This window comes from Mustela erminea, chromosome 10 (genome assembly GCF_009829155.1).
Source record: "Mustela erminea isolate mMusErm1 chromosome 10, mMusErm1.Pri, whole genome shotgun sequence".
Lineage (NCBI taxonomy): Eukaryota > Metazoa > Chordata > Mammalia > Carnivora > Mustelidae > Mustela > Mustela erminea.
The window spans coordinates 30,832,036-30,857,364 of NC_045623.1; the positions used below are offsets into that span (position 1 = coordinate 30,832,036).

Below are 25,329 nucleotides of genomic sequence, written 5' to 3' on the forward strand. Positions count from 1 at the left end.
TTTTTAAATGATAAGAAAATGTACCGTAATTAATCTAGGACTAACTGTATTTTGCATGACTAATATGCAAGCTGTATAATCCTTTATCATTATGATGATAACATGGCAAAATATATAATAATATAAAGAGACAAAAGAAGCCAATATCTGATTATCCATTTCACAGATGGAGAATACACTGGCATGGATAACCAAAAGCCACCATTAATCCACATGTTTGGGTTAAGGTCATGACCTTATTTTCTGTAAAAGTAAAATTTGCCACTGGGACTGCTACTCCTTCTGAAACATTTCTGCATTACTACTCAGTTAAATCCCTAGTAAAGTATTGTTTTCTTAGAGAAAAAAATATCAGTGAAAAGTAAGTTAGTTCTAAATTAGCTTGGTGAGGGAGATTAGAATGTAGGTAATTGACTTTAGGGCTGATAAGAAGGAAAGAAATGAATATAAATCATTAGGACCCTGACGTCTGGAATGGAGACCTTGGGTCCAAGTGTATTACATATCAGTATAAATCTCATGTAAATATTTTTAGTTAACCTTTGTTAGGGAACATGAAATGAGTGGACCAATAATGATTTTCTTTTCCCTGGGGCCCAAACTTGCTCTCAAAGGCTTTGCTTAATTTATGTATAAATTCAATGAATACTTATTCATTGCTTACCATGTGATATGTGCTGTTTTAGGTACTGAGGACTTAAGAGTGAACAAAGGAGACAAAGTGGCTACCTTTATGGATAGTATATCCTACTGAAGCAGACAGACAATAAAGAGCTATATGTGAAGTTTTAAAGTTGATTATAAAGAGCTATATGTGAAATTTTAAAGTTGAGTATAATATTTAAAAACAAAAAAAGTTACATATATGAGAGCTCTCAGAAGCAAATTCACTTTTTAAAAAGGCAAGTGGGTAGAATGGGTTCACCAGTCAACACACATGTAAACTGATAATACAAAGACATCAAATTTCATCTGGCAACTAACTCAATATACTTGGTTTCAATATCCAAGTTCATTCATTCTCTGGAGGGAGTTCCTCAAGACAAATGAGTATATGTTATTAATATCTGTATCTCCACCTCTGTTTCATAGCAGGCTCTTAATAAATATTTGTTGACCAAGTAAGCACATATTGTGGGTTTACTATGTGACAGATACCATGCCAATGCCTGTAGGCAGTATAAAGATAAGTTGATGCCCTTCTCTATAATTCGAATATCAGAGTAAAATATTTAGAAAGGTCAAAAAAAGCCAATAATTATCTGACACAAATAATTAGCCTAAAAATATTAGGGCACAGTTTCCGTATTTTAAAACTAGTTTAAAACAAAGATTTATGCCACTTTTCAGATAATATTAATCTGTTCCTTAGAAAATAATTTGCTTACACTTTCCATTTCTTTCATCTTTTGTTGTGTTCGTTCATTTTCTTTTTTCAGTTGACTTATCTCCTGTTCATTTTGTAGCATTATAAACTCTTTTTCTCGAAGCTGTTCTTTGGAATTTTGCAATTTTTCATTCAAACTTTCTATCTGAATTTTAAACAGAGCAATATTAATGTAACTAAGGAAAAACAGTTCTTTAATCATAACTACAATCCAAATAAGTCAAACTTTAAACACATTTATATACAACAGCAAAATATAAAAATGTATTTTTCTTAAGACCACCATAACTTAGACATTAACATCAGAATTCTTATGCTTAATAAGATGCTTATCTACATACCTAAAATACAGTATAAGAAATCAAGTCTCAATCACCTTTGTTTAAGGATAATTAGAGTACATTAAAACAACAGATGTTACATGACCTCACAAGTAGTTTTACAGGTAATATGTGCAAGAGGTGAAAAATATAGTTAGCGAAAACAAAGTCCTCTTTCCCACTGTGTTCCTTCCTTAGAATCAACCACAGTTAAGAGACTTACAAATCCTTCCAGAGATGTTTTATACATATTCAAACATGCACACATGATGATAAACATGTGGACACACTGAGACAAGAAAAACTACATTCAAAGTAACATTAAGAGGGTAATCATCAGGGGGCCGGGGGTGAGGAAAACGAGGAAATGTTGGTCAAAACATATAAGGTTTTTGTTGTATAGGGTGAGTAAATTCTGGAAATCTAATGTACAGTGTATGGTTATAATTAGTAATACTGTGTTGTATACTTGAAATCTGCTGAGAGAATAGGCCTTAAGCATTCTCAACAAAAATAAATAATTAAAATAACTGAGGAGATGGCTATGTTATTTAGCTTGATTGTGTTAATTATTTCACAATGTATATCAAAACATGTTGTATACCTCAAATATATGCAATTTCTGTCATTTATATTTCAATAAAACTGGCGAAAAATTAAGAGGAGAAAAGTGAATTTAAAGTAACATGTACAAGGTGGTTAAAATTATGTAGTATTTTTGTTATATGTGTTCTATAAAAAAGCCATATTATGTTAATAATAAGTAGACGCTTACAGTTAAGGAGTTATTTTTAAAACAATATAAAGCATGTAATTTTAAATAATTTACCTGTTTGTTGCATTCTTTAAGTTCCAATTCTGATTTCTGCAGAGTACCTTCTAATTTAATTATTTTCTGTTCCATTTCTCCCCTGTGTTCACGAATAGTCATATCCAAATGTGTAACCTAAATACCAAAATAACATCAAACTATTACTCAACTTAATTCTAATGTTAAAAATTGTGTTCTTGGAGTGTGTTTTAAAATTGTTTACAGTAGGTATAACTGAAACATAAACTCATCTCAGATTATTTTACAAAATGGGAAAAAATATTCATTGCTTATTGATGCTGCATCTTAAGCCTCATATATATTATAGAAACTTGAAGAAAAGATGCAACTATATTCATAAATACAAATAAATGATTTAGACTTCATTTCATGCTAAATAAAAGCTGCTAAACACAATGCAATATAATAAAATTGTGGAATGCAGCAAAAGCAGTGTTTGGAGGAAAATGTATAGCACTGAATGCAAATATTAGAAAAGAAGAAAGATCTGAAATCAATCACTTAAGCTTCCACTTTGGTAAACTAGAGAAAGAAGAAGAAATTAAATCCAAAGTAAGCAAAAGAAAAGAAATAATAAAAGTTAAAGCAGAAATCAGTAAAATTAAAATTAGGAAATCAACAGAGAAAACCAACAAAATCAAAAGCTGATTCTTGAAAAGATCTATAAAATCAGAATGCCTCTAAGCCAGACTAAGAAAAAAAGAAAGAGGACACAAATTACTAATACCAGAAATGAAAGAGAAGACATTACTATAGCTCTCAAAGATGCTAAAAGGATAATCAGGAATACTGTAACCATTCTCTGAACACAAATTTAATAAAACTGATGAAACAGATCAATTACTTACAAGATAGAATCTTTCAAAACTCACACAGGAAAAGACAATCTGAATAAGCTTATATCTATTAAAGGAATTAGTAATACTTTCCCAAAGAGAAAGCAGCAGGTCCAGATGGGCTCTCTGGTAAATTCTACCAAACATCTAAGAAAGAAATTATACCAATTCTTGCAATCCAATTCCGAACACAGAAGCAGAGGAAATACTTTCTAACTCACTCTATGAAGCCAGTACTAACCTAATTACCAAAACCAGACAGACATTTCAACACACATTCTCGATAAAAACTCTCAGTAAACAAGGAATGGGGGGAACTTGCTCAACTTAATAAAGAATATCTATAGAAAAACAACAGTTAGTATCATACTTAATGGTGAGAAACTAAAAATGTTCCCACTATGATCAGATACAAGGCAAGGATACTCTCTTTCTTACTGCTGCTTTTCAAAACTGTTCTAGCAGTCCTCACTAAAGCAGTAAGACAAGAAAAAGAAATAAAAGATACACATCTTAGAAAGGAATACAAAACTATATTTGTTTATAGATAACATAATCATCTAGGTGAAAAATCCAAAAGATTTGACATAATAGTTCCTAGAACCAATAACTGCAGGATACAAGAAGTACACAAAATTTAGTCACCTTCTTATATACTAACAATAAGTAAGAGGAATTTGAAATTAAAAACATAATATGATTTACATTAGCACCCCCCAAAACAGATACTTAGGTATAAACCTAGCTAAATATATACAAGATCTATAAAGAGAAACTACGAAACTCCAGTGAAAGAAATCAAAGAATTAAATAAATAGAGAGATAGTCCATGCTCATGGATAGGAAGACTCAATATTGTCAAGATTCAAGATGTCAGTTAGTTAGTTGCAACTAAGTCTATACATTCAAGGCAATTCAATCAGAATTCCAGGAAGTTAATTTGTGGATATTGACAAACTGATTCTAAAGCTTATATGGCGAGGCAAAACACTGGATATTCTTTTTTTTTTTTAAAGATATTATTTATCTCTTTGACAGAGAGAAATCACAAGTAGGCAGAGAGGCAGGCAGAGAGAGAGAGAGAGAGAGGAGGAAGCAGGCTCCCTGCTGAGCAGAGAGCCCGATGCGGGACTCGATCCCAGGACCCTGAGATCATGACCTGAGCCGAAGGCAGCGGCTTAACCCACTGAGCCACCCAGGCGCCCAAAACACTGGATATTCTTATCCAACATGATACTAAAGAAGAGCAAAGTTGGAAGAGTGACATTACCTGACTTAAAGACACAAAAGAGCTACAGTAAACAGACCACGGTCCTGGCAAAAACAGAGATGAATAGATAATTGTACAGAAGAGAATCCAGAAACTAAATATGTCAATTAACCTTTGACAAAGGAGAAAGGCAATACAATGCAGAAAAGATAGTCTTTTCAACAAATGATGCTGGAATAAGTGGACAACAATATGCAAAAAAAACTAATCTACACCACACCCTTCACAAAACTCAAAATGGATCACAGACCTCGATATAATTTGCAAAGCTATAAAACTTGTAGAAGATAACATAAACTTTGGATGACCCTGGGTGACTTTTTAGTTACAAAGCCAAAGGCATAATTCATGAAATAAACAATAAGCTGGACATCATTAAAATGAAAAACTTCCGTGAAAGTCAATGTCAAAAGATTGTGAATAAAAGCCACAAACTAGAAGAAAATATATGTAAAAGACACACCTGAAAAAGGACTTGTATCCAAAATATACAAAGAACTCTTAAAATTCAACAATAAAAAAGCAAATTACTCAATTAAAAAATGAGCCAAAGACTATAACAGACACCTCACTAAAAAAGATGTGCAGATAGAAAATAAGCACCAGAAAATAATCCTCCATCCCATATGTCATCTGAGAAGTTCACATTAACCAAGAGATACCACTACACACTAATTAGAATGGCCAAAATCCAAAACATTGACAACAGCAAATGCTCGCCAAGATGTGGAGCAACGGGCATTCACATTCATTGCAATTGGTACAAGCCACTTGGGAACACAGTTTGGAAAGTCTTACAAAATTAAACATACTCTTACCATATGATCCAGTAATCGTGCCCCTTGATAATTACCAAGAGAAGTTGAAAACCACATTTAGATACCACCTTACACCAGTTAGAATGGTCAAAATTAACAAGACAGTAAACAACATGTGTTGGAGAGGATGTGGAGAAAGGGGAACTCTCTTCCGCTGTTGGTGAGAATGCAAGTTGGTGCAGCCACTTTGGAAACCAGTGTGGAGATTCCTTAAGAAATTAAAAATAGAGGGACTGCCTGGGTGGCTCAGTGAGTTAAGCCTCTGCCTTCAGCTCAGGTCATGATCTCAGGGTCCTGGGATCGAGTTCCGTGTCGGGCTCTCTGCTGGGCAGGGAGCCTGCTTCCTCCTCTCTCTCTCTCTCTGCTAGCCTCTCTGCCTACTTGTGATCTCTCTCTGTAAAATAAATAAAATCTTAAAATCCCAAAGATACAGATGTAGTGAAAAGAAGGGCCATTTGTACCTCAATGTTCATAGCAACAATAGCCACAGTTGCCAAACTTTGGAAAGAACCAAGATGCCCTTCAACAGATGAATGGATAAAGAAGATATGGTCTATATACACAATGGAATCAGAAAGGATGAATACCCAACTTTTGTATCAACATGGATGGGAATGGAAGAGATTATGCTGAGTGAAATAAGTCAAGCGGAGAGAGTCAGAGTTTCGCTTATTTGTGGAGCATAAGGAATAACATGGAGGACATGGGGAGATGGAGAGGAGAAGTGAGTGGGGGGAAATCAGAGGGGGAAACAAACCATGGGAGACTGTGGACACTGAGAAACAAACTGAGGGTTTGGGAGGGGAGGGGGTTGGGAGGTTGGGTGAGACTGGTGGTGGGTATTATGGAGGGCACATATTGCATGGAGCACTGGGTGGGGTGCATAAACAATAAATTTTGGAACACTGAAAAAAATTAAATAAAAAAAATTATATCCACATAAAAACCTGCACACGGATGTTTAGAGCAGCTTTATTCATTTAATTGTCAAAACCTGGAAGCAACCAAGATGCCCTTCAGTAGGTGAATGGTTAAGTAAACCGTAGTATACTGAGACAACGGAATATTATTCAGTGCTAAAAGAAATGAGCTATGAAGCAATGAAAAGATGTGGAGAAAACTTAAATGAGTATTACTAAGTGAAAGAAGCCAATATGAAAAGACTATGTACTATATGATTTCAACTATATGACATTCTGGAAAAGAAAAAATGATGGAGACAATAAAAAGATCAGTGGTTGCTAGGGCTGGGGGAAGAGAAAGAAGGATGCTATGTGGCACACAGAAAATTTTTACAGCAGTGAAAATACCCTGGGTAATATATCATAATGATGGATGCGGGTGATTAAACATTTGTCCAAACCCAGAGAATGTACACACCAAGAGTGTATTGTAATGTAAACTATGGATTCAGGATGATTATAACGTGTAGGTTCATCAACTATTATCAAATGTACCACTTGGGTGGGGAATGTTGATAATAGGGAAGGCTGTGCATTTATGATAGCAAGGTGTATTTGGGAAATCTCTGTACCTTCTACTCACTTTCACTGTGAACCTAAAACTGGTCTAAGAAATAAAGTCTTTAAAAAAGATGTCTTTTGAATAGTTTTGCTCCTCCAACAAACACAATATTAAAGGAGTTACAACTCCTTTAATTCCGTTGTCTTATGATATGCAATAATGTAAGAGATCAAAAGATTCAGATACTAAGCTAACCTTCATTCTCAAAAATAAACTTGCTATAAAAATAGCAAGATGAAGAAAGATGACATACTACTAACTTTTAAAATATTAATGTACACAAACATATATGTTTTAAAAAGGTCCATTTTACCAAAAAGGGGTGACCTCTGAAACCCTGTGTGATTGTACTGTAACAGAAAATTTCATTAAATTTAATTAAGAAAACCAACTTGAGCTGCTCTTTGCTTTAGTTCCCAATTTCTCTCCTTAAGTGCCTGATCCATTTCAAGGAGTTCCTGCTTTTTATCTTCATTCTCCATCTTGCATTCTCTGCAATTTATCAAAGGAAAAAGGTCAAAGCAAATAGTAGGAATATTATAGTTTTAAAAAATTAAGTCAATTGGGTTAAATTCCTGTAAGTTAAAAGTAATTAAAATATATGCAATTATTTCTGATTGAAAGGGCTCAAATTAAAGAAATACTGTATGAAGAAAATGACTGGTATCAAGTTACTTTAATAGAGTATTCTCAAAAGGTAAAAGTTAACTCAAACACTATTACTGTAGACAATTTAAACTAAATGTTAAAGTACTCCTAAGATAGAAAACGGAATCAGAGAAAGTCAATTATCATATTGTTTCACTTATTTGTGGAACATAAGGAATAGCATGGAAGACATTAGGAGAAGGAAGGGAAAAATGAAGGGGGAGAAATCGGAGTGGGAGATGAACTGCGGGCTCTGGGAACAAACTGAGGGTTTTAGAAGGGAAGGGGTCCTGGGAGGGTGAGCCTAGTGATGAGTATTAAGAAGGACACGGATTGCAGGGAGCACTGGGTATTATATGCAAACAATCAATCATGGAATACTACATCAAAAACTAATGATGTACTACTGTATGGTGACTAACATAACCCAATCAAAAAACAAAGTTAAAAAAAAAACTGAATCAGTGTAAGAATTTTAAAAATATGTCCATATTTTTTCATTTACAGATCAGGAGAGCATTTGAAAGCGTTTCTGTACGACAGCTGTAAGTTTATTAGAGTTGAATGAGTCATTTATCTTATGATTGATATCTTCGATATCCACAGCTCCGTAAATAACCACTGTGTTTCTCATGGGAATTTTACTCAAATGATGCCTTACATATATAGCTAAGTATTGAAGTCTAACATTTTTTATAAACTGTATCTCTCCTAAAACCTTAACTTATGTATTATTTTATATTATAAAAATGCTTAATACTGACACAACTTTAAGACTACTACCACTTAGATCAGAGAGTGCAATCAAAGAATTTTAATTTGGAGCTCTATGTTCCAATACAACAAAAGCTAAAAATGTTCATCTTGAAAATCTTCAAATGGTTTTCCAGACTTAAATATAAACAATATTGAACAAAGGTACTGATTTGAAAAAGCAGATTGTGAACTTCTTTAATGAACTGTTTACTGTTCTATTAAAAGTCTCAACAGTTAGGGGTGCCTGCGTGGCTCACACAGTTCAGTGACTAACTCTTGATTTAGGCTCACAATAAGATAGATGTTTTTCATCATTTGGAGAATACATACTAATAGGTCCAGTAGAGGAGAGAGATTATAAATAATAAAGAAAAGGTAAAACATAAAGTGCTATGTTAGAGCATTAAATATGTTAGTACATCTCTCAATTCCTGACGTTGTCTTAAAGTGATGAGATAATGCCTGGGTGGCTACTTGCGAGTAGGTGGTTGGAAAAGGGCCCTTAGAGGTAATATGAAAGGCAAGAGGTCAGCCATTCAATCATTATTTTGGGTCAAAAAGACAATTACAGCAAAGTCAAAAAGTAGGAAAAATTTACTAAGTTTTAAGTATCAACAAAAAAATCCAAGCTTCAGGGTGCCTGGGTGGCTCAGTGGGTTAAGCCTCTGCCTTTGGCTCAGGTCATGATCTCATGATCTCAGGATCCTGGGATCAAGCCCTGCATTGGGCTCTCTGCTCAGCAGGGAGCCTGCTTCTCCCCCGCCCCCCTGCCTGCCTCTCTGCCTACTTGTGATCTCTCTCTCTCTGTCAAATAAATAAATAAAATCTAAAAAAAAAAAAAATCCAAGCTCCTTATCAGGGAATACAAAGCCCTACATGACAGGGTTCCTGTGTGTTTCTCTGGCCTCATTTTATACTCTTCCCTTTTCTCTTGGCCTTTTTGTTGAAGATATAGTATAGGGGAGGGTCAAAATAAAATGGTCCAAAGACCAAGGATGGAAATATTAGTCATGAGGAAAGGCTGAATTATTTAGAAGGAGCATGGGACAGGCTGCCTGGGATGAATAACAGTGAGCCAAATGCAACTGAGAAATTTAGACATCTAGAATTAAACAGCAAACTTTACTGTATGACCCAAAGAGTCAGAGTAATAAAGTGAAATACCTATAATTGTGGTATCATTTCTTACTGTTTAACATACCTAAGTTCAGCTGTGAGATCCTTTATAGTAGTATATTTTTCCTCTAAAGATAATTGAGCCTTCTGTAGTACATCTTTCAATTCCTGAAGTTGTCTTAAAGTACTTTTTAATTCTCCATGAGCATTTTGGAGTTCAGACTCTAATGCTTCCCGTTTCTGCAAAGCTTCTGTTAGTTCAGTTTCAGTGTTATGCTGTAATTTTTCTAATTCCTTCACTGTTAAAAGGAAACAATAATTTTAGAATTATACAAAAACCATTTTTATTAAAAATTTGTAAAAAATTATAATTAAGGGGCGCCTAGGTGGCTCAGTGGTTTAAGCCGCTGCCTTCGGCTCAGGTCATGATCTCAGGGTCCTGGGATCGAGTCCCGCATCGGGCTCTCTGCTCAGCAAGGAGCCTGCTTCCCTCTCTCTCTCTCTCTCTGCCTGCCTCTCCATCTACTGTCAAATAAATAAATAAAATCTTTAAAAAAAATTATAATTAAGAGGGCGCCTGGGTGGCTCAGTGGGTTAAGCCTTTGCCTTTGGCTCAGGTCATGATCTCAGGGTCCTGGAATCGAGTCCCGCATCAGGTTCTTTGCTCAGCTGAGAGCTTGCTTCCCCCTCTCTCTCTGCCTGCCTCTGTGCCTACTTGTGATTTCTCTCTCTGTGTGTGTCAAATAAATAAATAAAATCTTAAAAAATTATAACTAAGAATATCAAATTTTATTCATCAACAAGAGGCAAAATACTGACCACTCATTGTCCCTTCTAGCCCTACTAACACAAATGCTCACATTATTCCACTTTTCAAATATAAATATACAGGCAGCTAAGCTCAGCTAACCTGTTGCTTACCAGAATTTGTCTTCTTATCTAGTTCGGTCTTTGTCTGTTCTAAGATCATATCTAACTGAGAGAGATGCATTGCTTTATTTTCTCCATCTCGTTTTAGGTACATTATTTCTTTTTCCATTTTAGAAAGTTCTTCTTTATACTGATCCATCTCAAGTTTTACTTGCCTGGTTAAAAGCAAAAAATAAAACAAGTAGGATAATTCAGAAACCTAAAAGCCAACTGATTTTCTCTGACTAAACAAAATCTGTAAGTTATTTAAGAGCAAATATCAGCAAAACATCTAGTCAGAATCTGGGTCATCCTTAAGTCATATTATTAAAAATGCTCCAACTAAAAGATTGTAATTGTGCATCAATTATGTACCACTAAATATGACTGTACTACCTGGTAATATTTAGCAAGGCTAGCCTTCTTTTCAATCTAACTACAGTTAGCTTGTGAAAAGCTTTGTATACTGAGTATGTATGTATCCATACATAGATAGGTGTCACATTTCTGGAATTTCTATTATCTGCAACACAGAAAAGGAAGCCAACCAATCAAAATATTCATCATAATGACCATACTACTCATAGGAGAATCAAATGAGTTATTTTTATTCAGACCTTTATTATTTATGTTATCCTTTTTAGCTTTACAAGGGACTATTGGGGTTCCCCAACTAGTGCAACTTTCTTGCTTTAGAGATGAGGAAACTGGAAGGTCAGTGAGTTGTCTGGGAAAAGACAATTATTAACAGTGAGAGAATCAGGTTTACTAACTTCCAGTCAATCCTGAGCTTATTCCAACATGGAAGATCTTCTACCTATTGACAAATCAACATAGTGAGAGAGAGTTTTAAGCCCATTTGTTGGTAATTCCAAAGTGATATTCACTAAGTAAACAAGTGCTAATGTCAGCCTGAATGGTGGGTAGAACTGACACTCTTTGAATCAACATTTTTTTGCTGTTGTTCTTTATGTCTTGAATATTTTGTAAATTGAGTTTGCAAGCAGGAACATTTCTTTTGTAAATGCAACTTAGACAAATGTGGATTTGTTCAAGAGGTTTTTAATCTGATGTCCATGAGTGAAACTGAGGAGAACTATAAAACTCCTGAAACAATATGCAAAGTTATGTATACATATGTTCTAGGTATAGAAAATAATCCATAGCTCTTTATCACACCCTCAAATATGTCTATAGTCCAAAAAGCTAAGAAGCTTATTAGGTAAGTGCTAATTACCCTTTTACATTTCTAAAATTCCATGTAAGTGATTTTTAGCCTAATTAATTTCTTATATTACAGTAGATATAAAACATAATTAGAAAATAATAAATGCAAGAGGTTGGCATACAGTACCAAAAGATGACAGCTTATCAGCAAAGGAATTGAGACAAAATTACATTAAAAAAATATAAGAACTTGAAAAGGACAGTAATCTACAGACATTTAGTAAAAAACCAGAGCTTTGTACTCTTCAAGATTTTGTTGAGGTGCTACTATATTTTTCAGCATGGTACAATAACTAATGTATGTAATGATAATCCTAAGACAACCAGAAAATTTTTAAATAACAAGAAAATATATATTTTAGAAAATTTCTGCCAAAAGGAGTTTTTTTTTTTTTTAAAGATTTTATTTATTTTTTTATTTGACAGACAGATACCACAAGTAGGCAGAGAGGCAGGCAGAGAGAGGAGGAAACAGACTCCCTGCTGAGCAGAGAGCCCAGCATAGGGCTCTATCCCAGGACTCTGAGATCATGACCTGAGCCGAAGGCAGAGGCCTTAATCCACTGAGCCACCCAGGCGCCCCTGCCAAAAGGAGTTTTTTGTTTTGTTTTAAAGTTTCAGTACTTGGTAAAGGTAAATTCCACTTTTATTTATTTGTCAGCAACTACTCATTATTTCTTGATGCTAGGTAAATGAGGCATTAGAATAATATAATAAATATTTATGGATTTGAAAATTTTAATTATTATATAAGTAATCCAATACTAAAAATTTTTCCCTTTCAAAATTTTACAACAGGCTTTAAACCCACCCAGTTTTTCCAGAAATATTTCACTGTCTTACTGCAGAGTTATTGAGAGCAATCAACTCTGAGATTGGAAATAAAGCCAAAGGAAGGGTTTTGCAAACATAATACTAAACTTTAAGAATATGATGGCTGACTCTCTGGCCAGACTCTCTGGCCTCTTCCAATGTAAAATAAAAGTGCTATTATGAGCCTCAGCACTGAGAAACCAGGATCAGGATCATTTACATGAAGTGACATTTACATGTAGCACCAGAAGCACCTTTTAATACTTGCTTCAAAAAGTTAGTTTCCTTTCTTTCTCTCTGAAGATATTTTAGTTCTAAAACAGATCCAAGGAGATATTTTAACTGTTAGAACTTTTGGGAGAGAAAAACAGAGTTTTATAAATTTTATAAATTTCCCCCAGAAGGGAAAGAAGCAATAATGGGACCAGAGAAAATGAAAAAGCCTTGCTTCATGAGGAAAAGATAGCATAGAACTAGGATATTTCTTTCTTATGAAGTCTAATCATTTTGCTCATAAGCTTCTTATTAGTATTTGGGACTTACTTTTCCTCCTAAATGTGCCTATTAGCTATAATCAAGGAGAGGTTTTGTTTAGAAGTCAAAGAGTGAGAATAAGAAAAGTAACAAGCATTGCTTCAATTTTCCCATTGAAACAGAAAGCAAGATCATCAATGACAGCAAAGACTGGGGAGTGGTTGTTAGGAGTTTTGAAAGAAAATGACTAAGTATAAAAGAGTCCTCTACAGAAGTTAGTAATGTTGTGATTGCCAGACAGCAGGTCCCTTAAGGGACCTTAAGGATGAAATTATGAATTTAAAGTAAGACTGATCAGTGTGCTTATATTTTCCTCCAGCTTCTCTAAAGATGCAAGCACAGAGTAGTGTGAGTTGGATTTTTAGTGTTGTGTAGAAAAAAGTAAGAAAGAGATAAGAGAATTTCAAGTAGATGCAAATCATTAATTTTAATGACTGATCAGAATTTAAGCTGGGTAAACAAAGGAGAAGACATCAGGGAATGAAACAGTGATGGAACTGATGAATTAAGTCCTGGTGAGATCAAAGAACTGTTGAATTTGGGGATATTAAAGGGAATCAGGTGATAATAGAGGTATAGATGCCAAATATTCAAATCACAGAAAAACCAGAGATACTGAAAATGATAGGATCTAGAGTAAATCATGTGAGTTGAGTGGCTGAGGTATGATAGAGCTCAAGATCATTACAGGAGAGGGATCTTTAAATGAGAAGCTAGCATCTCAGATGGATCAGCTAACATACTGAAATCCTCAAGAAGACTGGTGTTGGGAGTGGTGTTGGAGGAAATCAACAGTACATCAGGTGGCCTGTAGGTGTCAGCAACAGTGAGGAATGATATGGTCTGAAGACCAGAGAAAAAAATTTTAACTTTAGAGGGTTGCAGGACATGAAGCAAGGTCCTTAGGGAAAAGTAAAATTTCTGTTAAAGCGAGAGGGGAAAAAAAAGTAGGGAATATAGAGAATGTCTTTCAGGATGGATGGACTGTGAATTTCAGAGGACAAGAAGAGGTCTCCAGAAGTTCGGATAAACTAAGAAGTAAACATTGTATGTGGTAAGGTTTGGGGAATTAGTATGAGAGATGACTGTTGACCTGGAAATACACAGCTTCTTGTGGCATCTGGCATTAGCAAGGACAAAGTTATTATGTAACTATTAATATTAATTTTTATTATGTAACTATTCAAGCAGACTCTGGTGGTGAGGCTGTTGTGTGGAGAGACACCAATCAGTGGCAGAAAGAAGGTCTGAAGAACAGTGATCTTAAGTCTTAAACACAGGGCAATCTTCTTGACCCAGTTGAGAGAGTTGACATCTAGAAAAGAAAGTTGCTACTCAATGCACAAAGCCTAATCTTTACTCCTGCCAGTGGGAGGGAAGGAACCCGGGGACATACGGTCTTAGTTCAAGTTAACTCTTGATTCCTGTGGATAGCATGGTGGTTTGAGTATGAATGTATTATTAATTATGTAAACTCTTGTTGACAAAGCATAGGAGTCTGGGGAAGCTGAGGCATGCTTTCAGCTATGGGTCCCTTTCTTAACCAATTAACTGTTGGTTCCTAGGCCTGGCTTAGCAAAATTAAATCAGAATCCTTAGAGGTGAGACCAAAGCATCAGTACTTTTTAAAGCTTCTCAGGTAATTTTAATGTTGAGTTAAGGTTCAGAACCACTGCTGTATTCTGTTAAGTTATTCTTTCCCATAAACAATTAGACACCGTGAAAGTTTTCAATGAGTACATCTTTACCTAAAACTTTTAATACTATTCACAATTTAATATAACACAGTACTTGCTGAGTGCCTATGAGGTATAGGGAACTATGCTAACTGTTGTGGGAGGACCCAAAAATAAACCAGAAATGATTTTGGCTTTAAGGAACTTATAATACAATAGGAGGATAAAGAATATTAAAATACAATAATACAATACAAAAAAGGCATAAAGAAAAATATAAAGGTACAAACAAAATGCTAAGAACATGGGCTGTAAAGAAATTCAATCCTTAAGCAAATACTTCACTTAACATTATCTGACATTGAAATTCAGGTAACTACTGATATTGAAATAGGAAGAAAAAGAAAAAGTAACATATCCATTTTACCTGGCCGTACCAGTAAGCTCAATAACTTTTTGCCGTTTTAAATCGGCTTCATGCGAAGCTGCTTCACATTTCTCCTCCATTTTTCTCAACTTTTCAGCTGAACTTTCCCTTTGTTTTTGAAGTTCTTGTTCCAGTTTTGACACCTTGAAAATATAATTTTCTTTAGGTATTTTAAGTTCAGTCACATCATAATATTCTTTGGAAGAAAAATATTTACATAACTATGTAGTCTAGCCTATCATTCAGTTTCAAGATGTACTATAAAACTCAAAGTACAGACGAGGAAGCAAATGTTTCAGTAAAAAAAAAGCAAAACTAAACTTTGTGTAGGATATTTCTTTCATATACATATTTATAGAAGTAGCCACATCATAACACCAAAGTAGGATTTACAAGAATTGAACAAAATAATGGTAATGTTCCCCTTTTCTTCTTCTTTTTTTTTTTAAGTTTTATTTATTTATCACAAGTAGGCAGAGTGGCAGGCAGAGAGAGAGAGAGGGGAAGGGAAGCAGGCTCCCGCTGAGCAGACAGCCTGATGTGGAACTCGATCCCAGGACCCTGAGATCATGACCCGAGCCAAAGGCAGCGGCTTAATCCACTGAGCTACCCAGGTGCCCTGGTAATGTTCCCCTTTTCATTTGAAATGTTTTCTTCGCTTGCAAACTATGTTGCTTTCCTTCTTCACAAATTGGCTCATTTGGTGAAGGATTTCTAAATTATTCCAACAGCCTTCAAAGGTTACCACTTTCACTTGCTCCTATTGATAGAGCTATTTTCCTCTTATATAAATCAAATTGCTTCACTGGTGTTCTGAATTCATTTTCTCAGGAACTTATCCACTTTCTCAGGAATTCATACTATTGCCTATCACTCCTCTTTCCTTCTGGCTTCTTTATATTATCATTTAAACATGTTCGAGATATTCCCATCATAAAAAATTACCCATACCTCTACCTGTCTCCAACTACCACCACCATCCTTTCTTTCCTCCTCGTCAAAGCCGTTTCTCAGTTTTCTATGCTTTTCTTCTCACTTCTCACTCATTCCTCCACCCAAAGCAAGTTAGCCATTCTACAGAAACTGAGTAAGGTCACTAATGACCTCTATGTTGATCATCCTAGTGGACATTTCTCAACCTTCATTTTACTTGATACTGATTTCAGCAGCCCAAGACACCAATTATCATTCCTAATTGTATGAAATAGTTACTTTGGCTTCTAGGTACCGCATCTCACAGACATCTGCCCAAGTCAATCTTCCCACCTCTCACTCTGTATCTTCTTCCTAGTTAATCTCAGCCACTCCATGTTTTCAGTGAACATTCACATGACTCTGGTTATGTTAATCTCTGGCAAATGACCTTAATATCCCTTCTGCTCTTCTTCTTTTTTTCTTAAAGATTTTATTTGTTAGAGAGAGAGAGAGAGCACGAGCTCGGGCAGACAGAGTGGCAGGCAGAGGCAGAGGGGGAAGCAGGCTCCCTGCCGAGCAAGAAGCCCGATGTGGACTTGACCCCAGGACGCTGGGATCATGACCTGAGCCAAAGACAGCCACTTAACCAACTGAGCCACCCAGGCGTCCCTCCTTTCTGCTCTTCTAAGACCTCTCACTAAATAACTGAATACAGATTGTAAGTTATTAATATCCGCACCTCTAACTCAAATTCCAAGAATAAAATTAAAATAGTACCCAGGTAGGGCGCCTGGGTGGCTCAGTGGGTTAAGCCGCTGCCTTCGGCTCAGGTCATGATCTCAGAGTCCTGGGATCGAGTCCCATATCGGGCTCTCTGCTCAGCAGGGAGCCTGCTTCCCTCTCTCTCTCTCTCTGCCAGCCTCTCTACCTATCTGTGATCTCTCTCTGTCAAATAAATAAAATCTTTTAAAAAAAAATAATAAATAAATAAAAATAAAAAAATAAAATAAAATAAAATAGTACCCAGGTAAAAACTAAACCCACCCACTCTGCATTTTATTAAATAGCACACTCATAAGCAGAAAGAATCTAAAGAGTAATAATCCAAAAGGATCTAACATGGAATCTATACATAGAGAAACATGAATGAAAGGCAGAAAGAGAATATTGTATACACTGGAAAATTTATTCCAAATACTACAGAAACGTTTAGATATAAAATTTTTTAGACCCTTGGGCGCCTGGGTGGCTCAGTGGGTTAAAGCCTCTGCCTTCGGCTCAGGTCATGATCCCAGAGTCCTGGGATTGAGCCCTGCATCAGGCTCTCTGCTCCACAGGGAGCCTGCTTCCTCCTCTCTCTCTGCCTGCCTCTCTGCCTACTTGTGATCTCTGTCTGTCAAATAAACAAATAAAAATTTAAAAAAAAATTCTTTAGACCCTCAAAGAAGTTAAAGAACATACAAAAATCTCTTAAAACAAAGATCAAGAAGAAAAAAAATTTTACCAAATGAAAAATACAAACGAACTGGTAGATTTAAGAGAAAAAAAAAAAGAGAGAGAGAGAGATGGAAACCATAAAATCATTATGGAAATGAAAACAACTTCAGAAGGAATAAGAATTTTAATCAATTCTATAAGCCCGAGTCAACAACAGGGGACTTAGGAAGTGGTCATCAAATACAGATGAGATGAAGAAATGCTTCTGGATGAAGACTTTTACAAAAGGGATGGAGAGCTGCACAACAGCTGTCTCTAAAAAAAAGAAACTTGATATGTTTTAATATATTGAGTGATTCTTTAGTTCCACTAGAGAGGCTGAGGATGAATTCAGAATATGTAGATAAAAAGCCATCCAAATGACAAAAAGGTGAGTGAGGTGTTGTGAGATTACAGGGAACTATCATTTTCTAATTCACACATTTTTGTGAAGTTTGAAAAAGAGAAACCACGAAAAATATGAAATATCTGTCTGAAGAATTCACATGAACTGTCAATGAATGAAAGAAAAGATTCAATTCTAGTATTAAATTCCAAGGGTTTTTTTCATTAGAGAGAGAAGTTATTTTTAGAAGTAAGTAGTTTCCTTTGGGATTTTTCTTGTAGTGCACTGCTTTAGCATTTGTTTAGGATCACAAGTCCTGATCCAAAAAACATGGTTGAATGAAGAAGTCTAAATTATAACTAAGTTCTATGGATGACAAAAATGTGCCCATGGTATTCAAGGTGCTGGTTAGAATATACACAAATACAACTTCACCCATTTTTCAATGTTAACACAGAATATTTCTTACAACACGAAATCTGTGAGGTAAACAGCAATATAACAAAATATTTATTATTGATTATTAAAATTTCTATTTCATACAAGTGAAACTATTTTGACCAATAAGATATACCTGTTTTTCAAGTTTAGTTTGAATGTCTTCTAGCTCTTCATTTCTAATTGTCTCTTGTTGTAACATTTGCTGCTGTTGCTGAAGAGTGTGCTGTAGCATAACATTCTGTTCAGCAGTCTCTTGAAGACTGTGATTTTTTATCTTTAGTTCTTTCTGTAAACAGTATACCTAATAAATATATACATTTCTCATTAAAATGACATTTCAAATAAGAAGTCATAACGTCAAAGCCATCTTCCTTATTATCTTCACTTGTCACGTGGAATGATTGTATTTACGGCTATTGTTTGTTATATGGAAGGTCAGGTTCACTTTTCTGATGGGAGTACATGTTAGAAGGGTCTGCTTATAAGGCTGACTCCTGGCTGGTGTCTGGGAATGTGGCTTTTGAAACATTCCCTAAGTGATGAGATTGTCTTGCCTCGCTATGGCACTGAATCATGCTTTCCTTCTGGGAGTCTATAATTTTGATCCCTGTCCTAGGGGACCAACCCACAATGAAAAACCTGAACTTCGAGTCATAAACAGATTTCTCTGGGCAGAAACGCCGCACATATATTGCCATATTTCACTGCTATAGAAATGAAATGTTTTATCTGACCCCCTCCCAGAAAAGGGAGAGACCCAAAGAAGCCATGGATTTCTCCACACTCTATATAATGACTCTTTATTCCTTACTGAGAATACACTATAGCCATAAAAACACTGCACACATGTTAGGTGCTATTTATTATATTATCATTGCTACTACTGCCTTTTGTAAAATAATATCTCAGTAAGGTATGGGATTATTCATGCTCTAAAAAACATATAAAGGAATGACAGTATCAACTAAGAAACTGTATTCATACTTGCCAAATATTTAGGACTTGAATATGCTGGCCTCCAAATTGGCTTTATAAGATACCTTTACAATTATTTGGAAGTACCTATTAAGAACAAAAAAAATTCCCTTTGTCCTAGTAATCCAAATCCAATAAAACTGCCCAAAGAAATTATTTTAAAAATCATAGTAATAACGCAGCATAATATAATATGTATTTTATATTCTTTATGTGCTCCCAAAAGAAAGGAGAAAGCTTAATAAATGATGATATATCAATCTGATTTAAAATGACACAACCATTTAAAATATTTATTTATTTATTTATTTATTTTTAAAGATTTTATGTATTTGTTTGAGAAAGAATGAGAGAGAAAGAGCATGAGGGGGGAAGGGTCAGAGGGAGAAGCAGACTCCCCACCAAGTAGGGAGCCCAATGCGGGACTTGATCCTGGGATTCCCAGTACTGTGACCTGAGCCGAAGGCAGTTGCTTAACCAACTGAGCTAACCAGGTTCCCTAAAATCTTAACTTAAAAGACAGTAGGAAATATAACATTTTACAAAATGAAATTAAGTGGAAAAAGCCCCCCAGAATTACATTTCGCTAACATAATTATGAAAAATATGCAGGCAAATAGAAAACTGAAAATTTATGTATAAGAAAGTGGATTGTAGGCAAATCTTTAGAAAATATCTTATTGTTGCTTATGTAATTATTTTTAATATGAAGGAAAATAAAAGCCACTCCTTTAAAGCAAAAAATACATTCCCAATAAGTATTCCAAACGGAAGGAATTTTAAACTGCTAAGAAATAGTGGAAGATAACCCTGATTTGGTCCTTTTTTCTAATTATCCAGCAGTTGAACAGTGAGTAGCATCATGTAGGGTTCAGGGGCCAAATATTCTTTGCTCATGATGAGAAGCTCTTAAGTTTTGCATTTTTTCATTATATGCTCACAATGTATACTTGGAGAACCTTAGGCAACTAACCAATTTCTAATTCTATTATTATAATTCTTTTTTTTTATGCCAATCTACTTAATTTTGTCTACATGAAAATAATTTGTTTAGTGCCAACATGTATCAGTATCACCTGTTTTCTCTCTTTTACTTGCTAGCCCCCAAGAAAACTGCAGATAACACTTAGTGCAATCGTTTATTTTATACAGAACTGACTTGCCTCAAGATAAATTCAAATACTATTTTTTCTTTATTGGAACATCCTGTCTTATAACTTACATAGTCAGAGAAAAAGATGGTCAAAATACTAAGATAAGATGAAACAGAAGAAAAAAAAGATAAGCCTTAACTAAAATACCAGGAAACCATACCACATAATAACAATAAAAAATTTATTTCAGCAACCTGGTCACTGGCAAAATAATTTCAATTAAAACTATTGAGTATCAACCTGCATATATTCAATTTAAAGTGGCATTTTATTGTACTACCCTTTAACTTCCACTTGACTTTAAAATATAAGAAATAGATTTTACATTACATTCTCTACTAAGTTATTATGTTCAGAGAATAATTTTCCTAAGGGATTTATCATTTTATAATTAGGGTTAAGAAGAAATTAGAAATTATACTATAAAATCTACTTGACAATTAATTTTATCCAGATTATATCTGAAGGAAAAATACTCTCACAATTATTACAAAAAATAAAATATAACCCAAGGATGCCTGGGTACCCCACTCAGTGGAGCGTCCAACTCGTGGTTTTGGCTTAGGTGGATCGTAAGATTGAGCCCTGAGTTAGGCTCCGTGCTCAGTGACGAGTCTACCTCTCCCTCTCCATCTGCCCTTCCCCCTGCTCATATGCTCTCTTTCTCGCCAATAAAAAATAAAATCTTTAAAATAAATAAATTAATTTAATTAAATATAATCCAGAAAAGTTACTGATATGATATGATGATGCCAACTTCTTGAAATTTAAGTCTATCAATTTGAATAAAAATACCAATAAAATGATTGATTTTATGCAAAAAATGTTTAGGGTTATTTACATCTATTTTGTGTTTATTTTCTCCTATCATGTTAACAATGTAATTCTGCATCATACTTTTATCACTTTTTAAAGCATTTTAATATGGAATTAAAATATTTTCAAAATGATTCAGAACTCTAAAGTTACTATTATTTTAATCATAAATGTACTTACTTCAACATGTGGAAAATAATATTTACCTGAGGCAAAATTTCAGAGGAATATTCATTAGCTTTTTGTTGTAGATAATCAACATTTAGTTTTTACAACGGGTTAACTTCTTACCGGTATGCTCTAGGGTCACCTAATTATTCAGTTAGTAGGTAATTTGGAAATATTTACGGATTCTCAAGATTTTAAAGCATCTTTATAACATCACCTATTACTAAAAGAATGGATGCACTATGAATCAAATCCAATTTCCTAAAACCTAGCTATAAATCATTAAAACCTCACAAGTCTGATCCAAGATAATACAGCTGACTCTTGAACAATGAGTTTGACCTACACAGGTCTACTCATGCAGATTTTTTATAGTACCGAACTGTAAGTGTATTTTCTCTCCCTTATGATTTTCTTAAATCACATTTTCTTTTCTCTAGCTCACTTTATTGTAAGAAAACAGTATATAATACATATAACATAGAAAATATATGTTAATCATCTGTGTTATGTTAAGATGTCTAGTCACCAGTAGGCTATTCGTAGTTAAGTTTTTGGGAAATCCAAGGCTATATAGGGATTTTCAAGTACATGGTGGGGAGGGGGTGGGCAACCCTAACCTCTGGGTTGTTCAAGGGTCAACTCTAATTATATTTACCAGCATTGATATTAGAATTTGCTCTAAAGACAAATAACTCAAAAGTAAATAAATATATAGGGATGGTATTTAAGAAAACAAAATAAATAGTAATTGGATTATTCTGTTTCTTATCAACATATGTGAAAGATAACCTGTTAAGTAAGCCAAATACACACGCATTGAGATAATAATTCAGCAGCAATAAAAAGTGCCAATCTTTCTAATTTATTTACTTATTCCTTAGTACAGTTGTACATACTTGACTACTACTTCTGATTTCTAATTCAGTTTGGAGCCAAGATTTAATTTTTTTTTTTTTCCTTTGGACAGAGACCACAAGTAGGCAGAGAGATAGGTGGGGAGAAGCAGGCTCCCTGCTGAGCAGAAAGCCTGATGTGGGGCTCGATCCCAGAACTCTGGGATCAAGACCGGAGTTGAAGGCAGAGGCTTTAACCCACTGAGCCACCCAGGTGCCCCTGGAGCCTAGGTTTATACTTCCAGTTGTTTTGGAAATAATTCTAAGTTCATTTTAGGTTAATGCTTACTATCCACCCTAGTCTCTGATGCAGTTTCTGAGAACACAAAGTGTAAAGCTCAACAAACTATCTTGTTACAAACACTGCTTGTCTGCAAATTCCATCTCTGGCAAGTCCATTTACACTCAAGTATAGTGAAGGCTAGCAAAGAAATGTTTAAGTAATGTTTGAAGAAGTTCAAGGTAAAATAAAAATATTTTCATCTTAAAAAATCAAAGTATCCATAGTTGAGGTATCTTAAATTCCATATACTATAGTTGAGAAACAAAGATGTTATAATAGCCTTCATGAGAGACATGGAAGGAAGAAGACAGGACCAATAAAATATGAAGATTTTCTTTCTGAATCTCTAAGCTTATATAATTATGTGATTATACCTAAGTCTGGAATGCTAGTCAACTACATATCTGCTTTTAGATCTATGCATGCCTTTCCTTTGCTCTGCTCCAGGTATTGCAGGAAATTCCCTTTTGGATAATAGAAAGATTTAGCCAATGGGAGGGACTGGGAGCAGTTCTCCTCCTCTATAGCCTCAGTTTTAGACAGACAGATTCCTTTGTGGACCTCGCTCCACTAGGCAATCCCGCTTCTGGACTATAATCATAGCATCTCTTCCCGATCTTTCTCTATCCCTGATGATGGTAGTAGGTCCTTGCTTATGATAATCTGAGTTATCTTACCATGCTTTGTTTGCTTCTCCCCTCTTCCAGCACCTGCGTATCTAATTTTCTGCATAAAATTCTCTCCACTTTAAAGATAATAGAAAGGATTCTCTTTTTCTGGTTGGAACTTTCTGATACATTCAAGTCAACTTCACTGGACATTTCTGGGGGACTATTTCTAAACAAGAATTTAAGGTTTAAGGCGTATATTTAATTTTAGAAACAGAATTTATTTTAAATTTATATTATAAATTCTTACAAAGAAATAAAGGAATTCTTCACTGAGGTTAAAAAGGGGGAGAAGCAGGCTCCCTGCTTAGCAGGGAGCCCAATGGAGGGCTTGATCCCAGGATCAAGGATCAATACCTGAGCCCAATGAAGAAGATTAAACCCACTGAGCCACCTATGCTCCCGTTAATGGAAAGGTTTTTTTTATTAGCTACTGATAAAAGATATACTTTTAAAGAATCTTAAAAATAATATCTCAAAAAGAAATCATGTGGAAAATATGCTTTTTTCACAAAAATACTAATTTACCTCTTCAGATTTCTTCTTCAGCTGTTTTTCAAACTTTTCCTTATTTCCTTCTAATTGATTCAAATGCAAGGCAAGTTCTTCCTTACAAATTTCCAGTGCTGAATCTAGTTGTCTGACCTAAGCAGGAGAAAAACAAAAAAAGAAAAATCAACTAATACTGATGAATGCTTATTATATGTTCAATATTTTACAGGTTTATCTCCTAATGTTACCTAACTGCTTCAAAGTGAATACACAGCCCAACTCAGGATACAAAATGCTATTACAGAAAAGATTTATTTAGAAAACTAATTTTTTATTGCAAATTAGGAAATCAGAGGCTGGAGTCCTGAAGAATAAACAGAACATGAACAAGCAAAGAAGGGCATTCCAGGAAGAGGGAGTATATCCAGAGACAAAACAATGTGAAAAGGAATGGTGTGAAGTTGGCAGTTTAGGGTACAAAGAGTATTAATTTATAGGAGATGGGTATTTGGGAGATTAGTTTGGAAAGACAGACTGGGACCAACTGACAAGAACCTGTAGACCAAATGCCCTAAGACATTTACCTAAAATAGCAAGCAACATTTAAGCCAATTTCTTAAGTTCCCTTGATCAAGAAAATAATAAAATGAGTACAAACTAGTGTACGGTACTAATAATCCTATGGTGTGAATATTCTGAATGTGCTGAAGTCACAAAGAAAATGAAAATGTTTTTGTAGCTAGGAAAAAAAAAAACTGAGGGGGCAGCATTTGCTCTGAATCAGTGAAAATATTTTCAGAAAAGCGCAGACTGTAACCTGGTTCAAGAGTTCACATAGCTGCAAAAGCTTTATGCCAACTTACTATTAAAGAGCAAATGAGCAAAGAGCAACACACATTCAGCAAATTTTTTTTCACAAAAATTAGTTCAAGGGCCACAATTTGCACACATGTTCCATATCCCATCTCTCAAAAAGACGTTTGTCTTCTTTCTTAGTGTAATTCTGAACTTCTCAGGCGTGGTTTTCCCCCCTTAATCCAGTAGCATTCTCGTAAATCATCTTGAAGGCATAAAAGAAATCTCAAGATGAAAGAAAGAGAAAAATGCTCCCTCTTGCAGACACTATTCATTCTACATCATGAATTATATTTACAACTCTTATTTCTAAACAGGGAATCTTGACAGTTTTTGAAGATTGTCCCTATAAGCCTGTGAATATAATCATTCAGAGCTAAAAAGTTGGTAATTTTTTAATTATTATCCTTATTAATAGTTACCCTAGTAATTATTTTTAAATTAACATTGGTTTTATAAAGGTATAAATACTTATGAGTTTTCTTTATTTCTTTTACCCCTGAGGGGTTTATTCTTTTTTTTTTTTTTTTTTTTAGATTTTTATTTATTTATTTGACAGAGATCACAAGTAGGCAGAGAGGCAGGCAGGGGGTGTTGGGGAAGCAGGCTCCCCACTAAGCAGAGAACCCAGTGTGGGGCTCAATCCCAGGACCCTGGGATCATGACCTGAGCCAAAGACAGAGGCTTTAACCCACTGAGCCACCCAGGCGCCCCCTGACAAGTTTATTCTTTAGTTTCCTTTCTTAGCCAT

The 25,329-nt window shown here is 34.9% G+C and overlaps 1 protein-coding gene across 9 annotated transcripts in view; it reads right to left on the reverse strand.

Annotated features, from left to right (window-relative positions):
* CCDC18 (coiled-coil domain containing 18) overlaps positions 1 to 25,329 on the reverse strand; it is a 110,752-nt gene that overhangs the window by 35,389 nt on the left and 50,034 nt on the right. For 8 of the 9 annotated variants that reach the window (XM_032301656.1, XM_032301650.1, XM_032301653.1 and 5 more), the window contains 8 exons: positions 23,760 to 23,876; positions 18,405 to 18,572; positions 15,094 to 15,236; positions 10,429 to 10,592; positions 9,593 to 9,806; positions 7,380 to 7,479; positions 2,537 to 2,653; positions 1,389 to 1,532 (listed from right to left, as the gene is read on the reverse strand). In XM_032301656.1, coding sequence (XP_032157547.1) covers positions 1,389 to 1,532; positions 2,537 to 2,653; positions 7,380 to 7,479; positions 9,593 to 9,806; positions 10,429 to 10,592; positions 15,094 to 15,236; positions 18,405 to 18,572; positions 23,760 to 23,876 — 1,167 coding nt within the window. Of the gene's footprint in view, positions 1 to 154; positions 244 to 1,388; positions 1,533 to 2,536; positions 2,654 to 7,379; positions 7,480 to 9,592; positions 9,807 to 10,428; positions 10,593 to 15,093; positions 15,237 to 18,404; positions 18,573 to 23,759; positions 23,877 to 25,329 lie in introns of those variants that run through there. The other variant, XM_032301657.1, reaches the window with a different exon arrangement.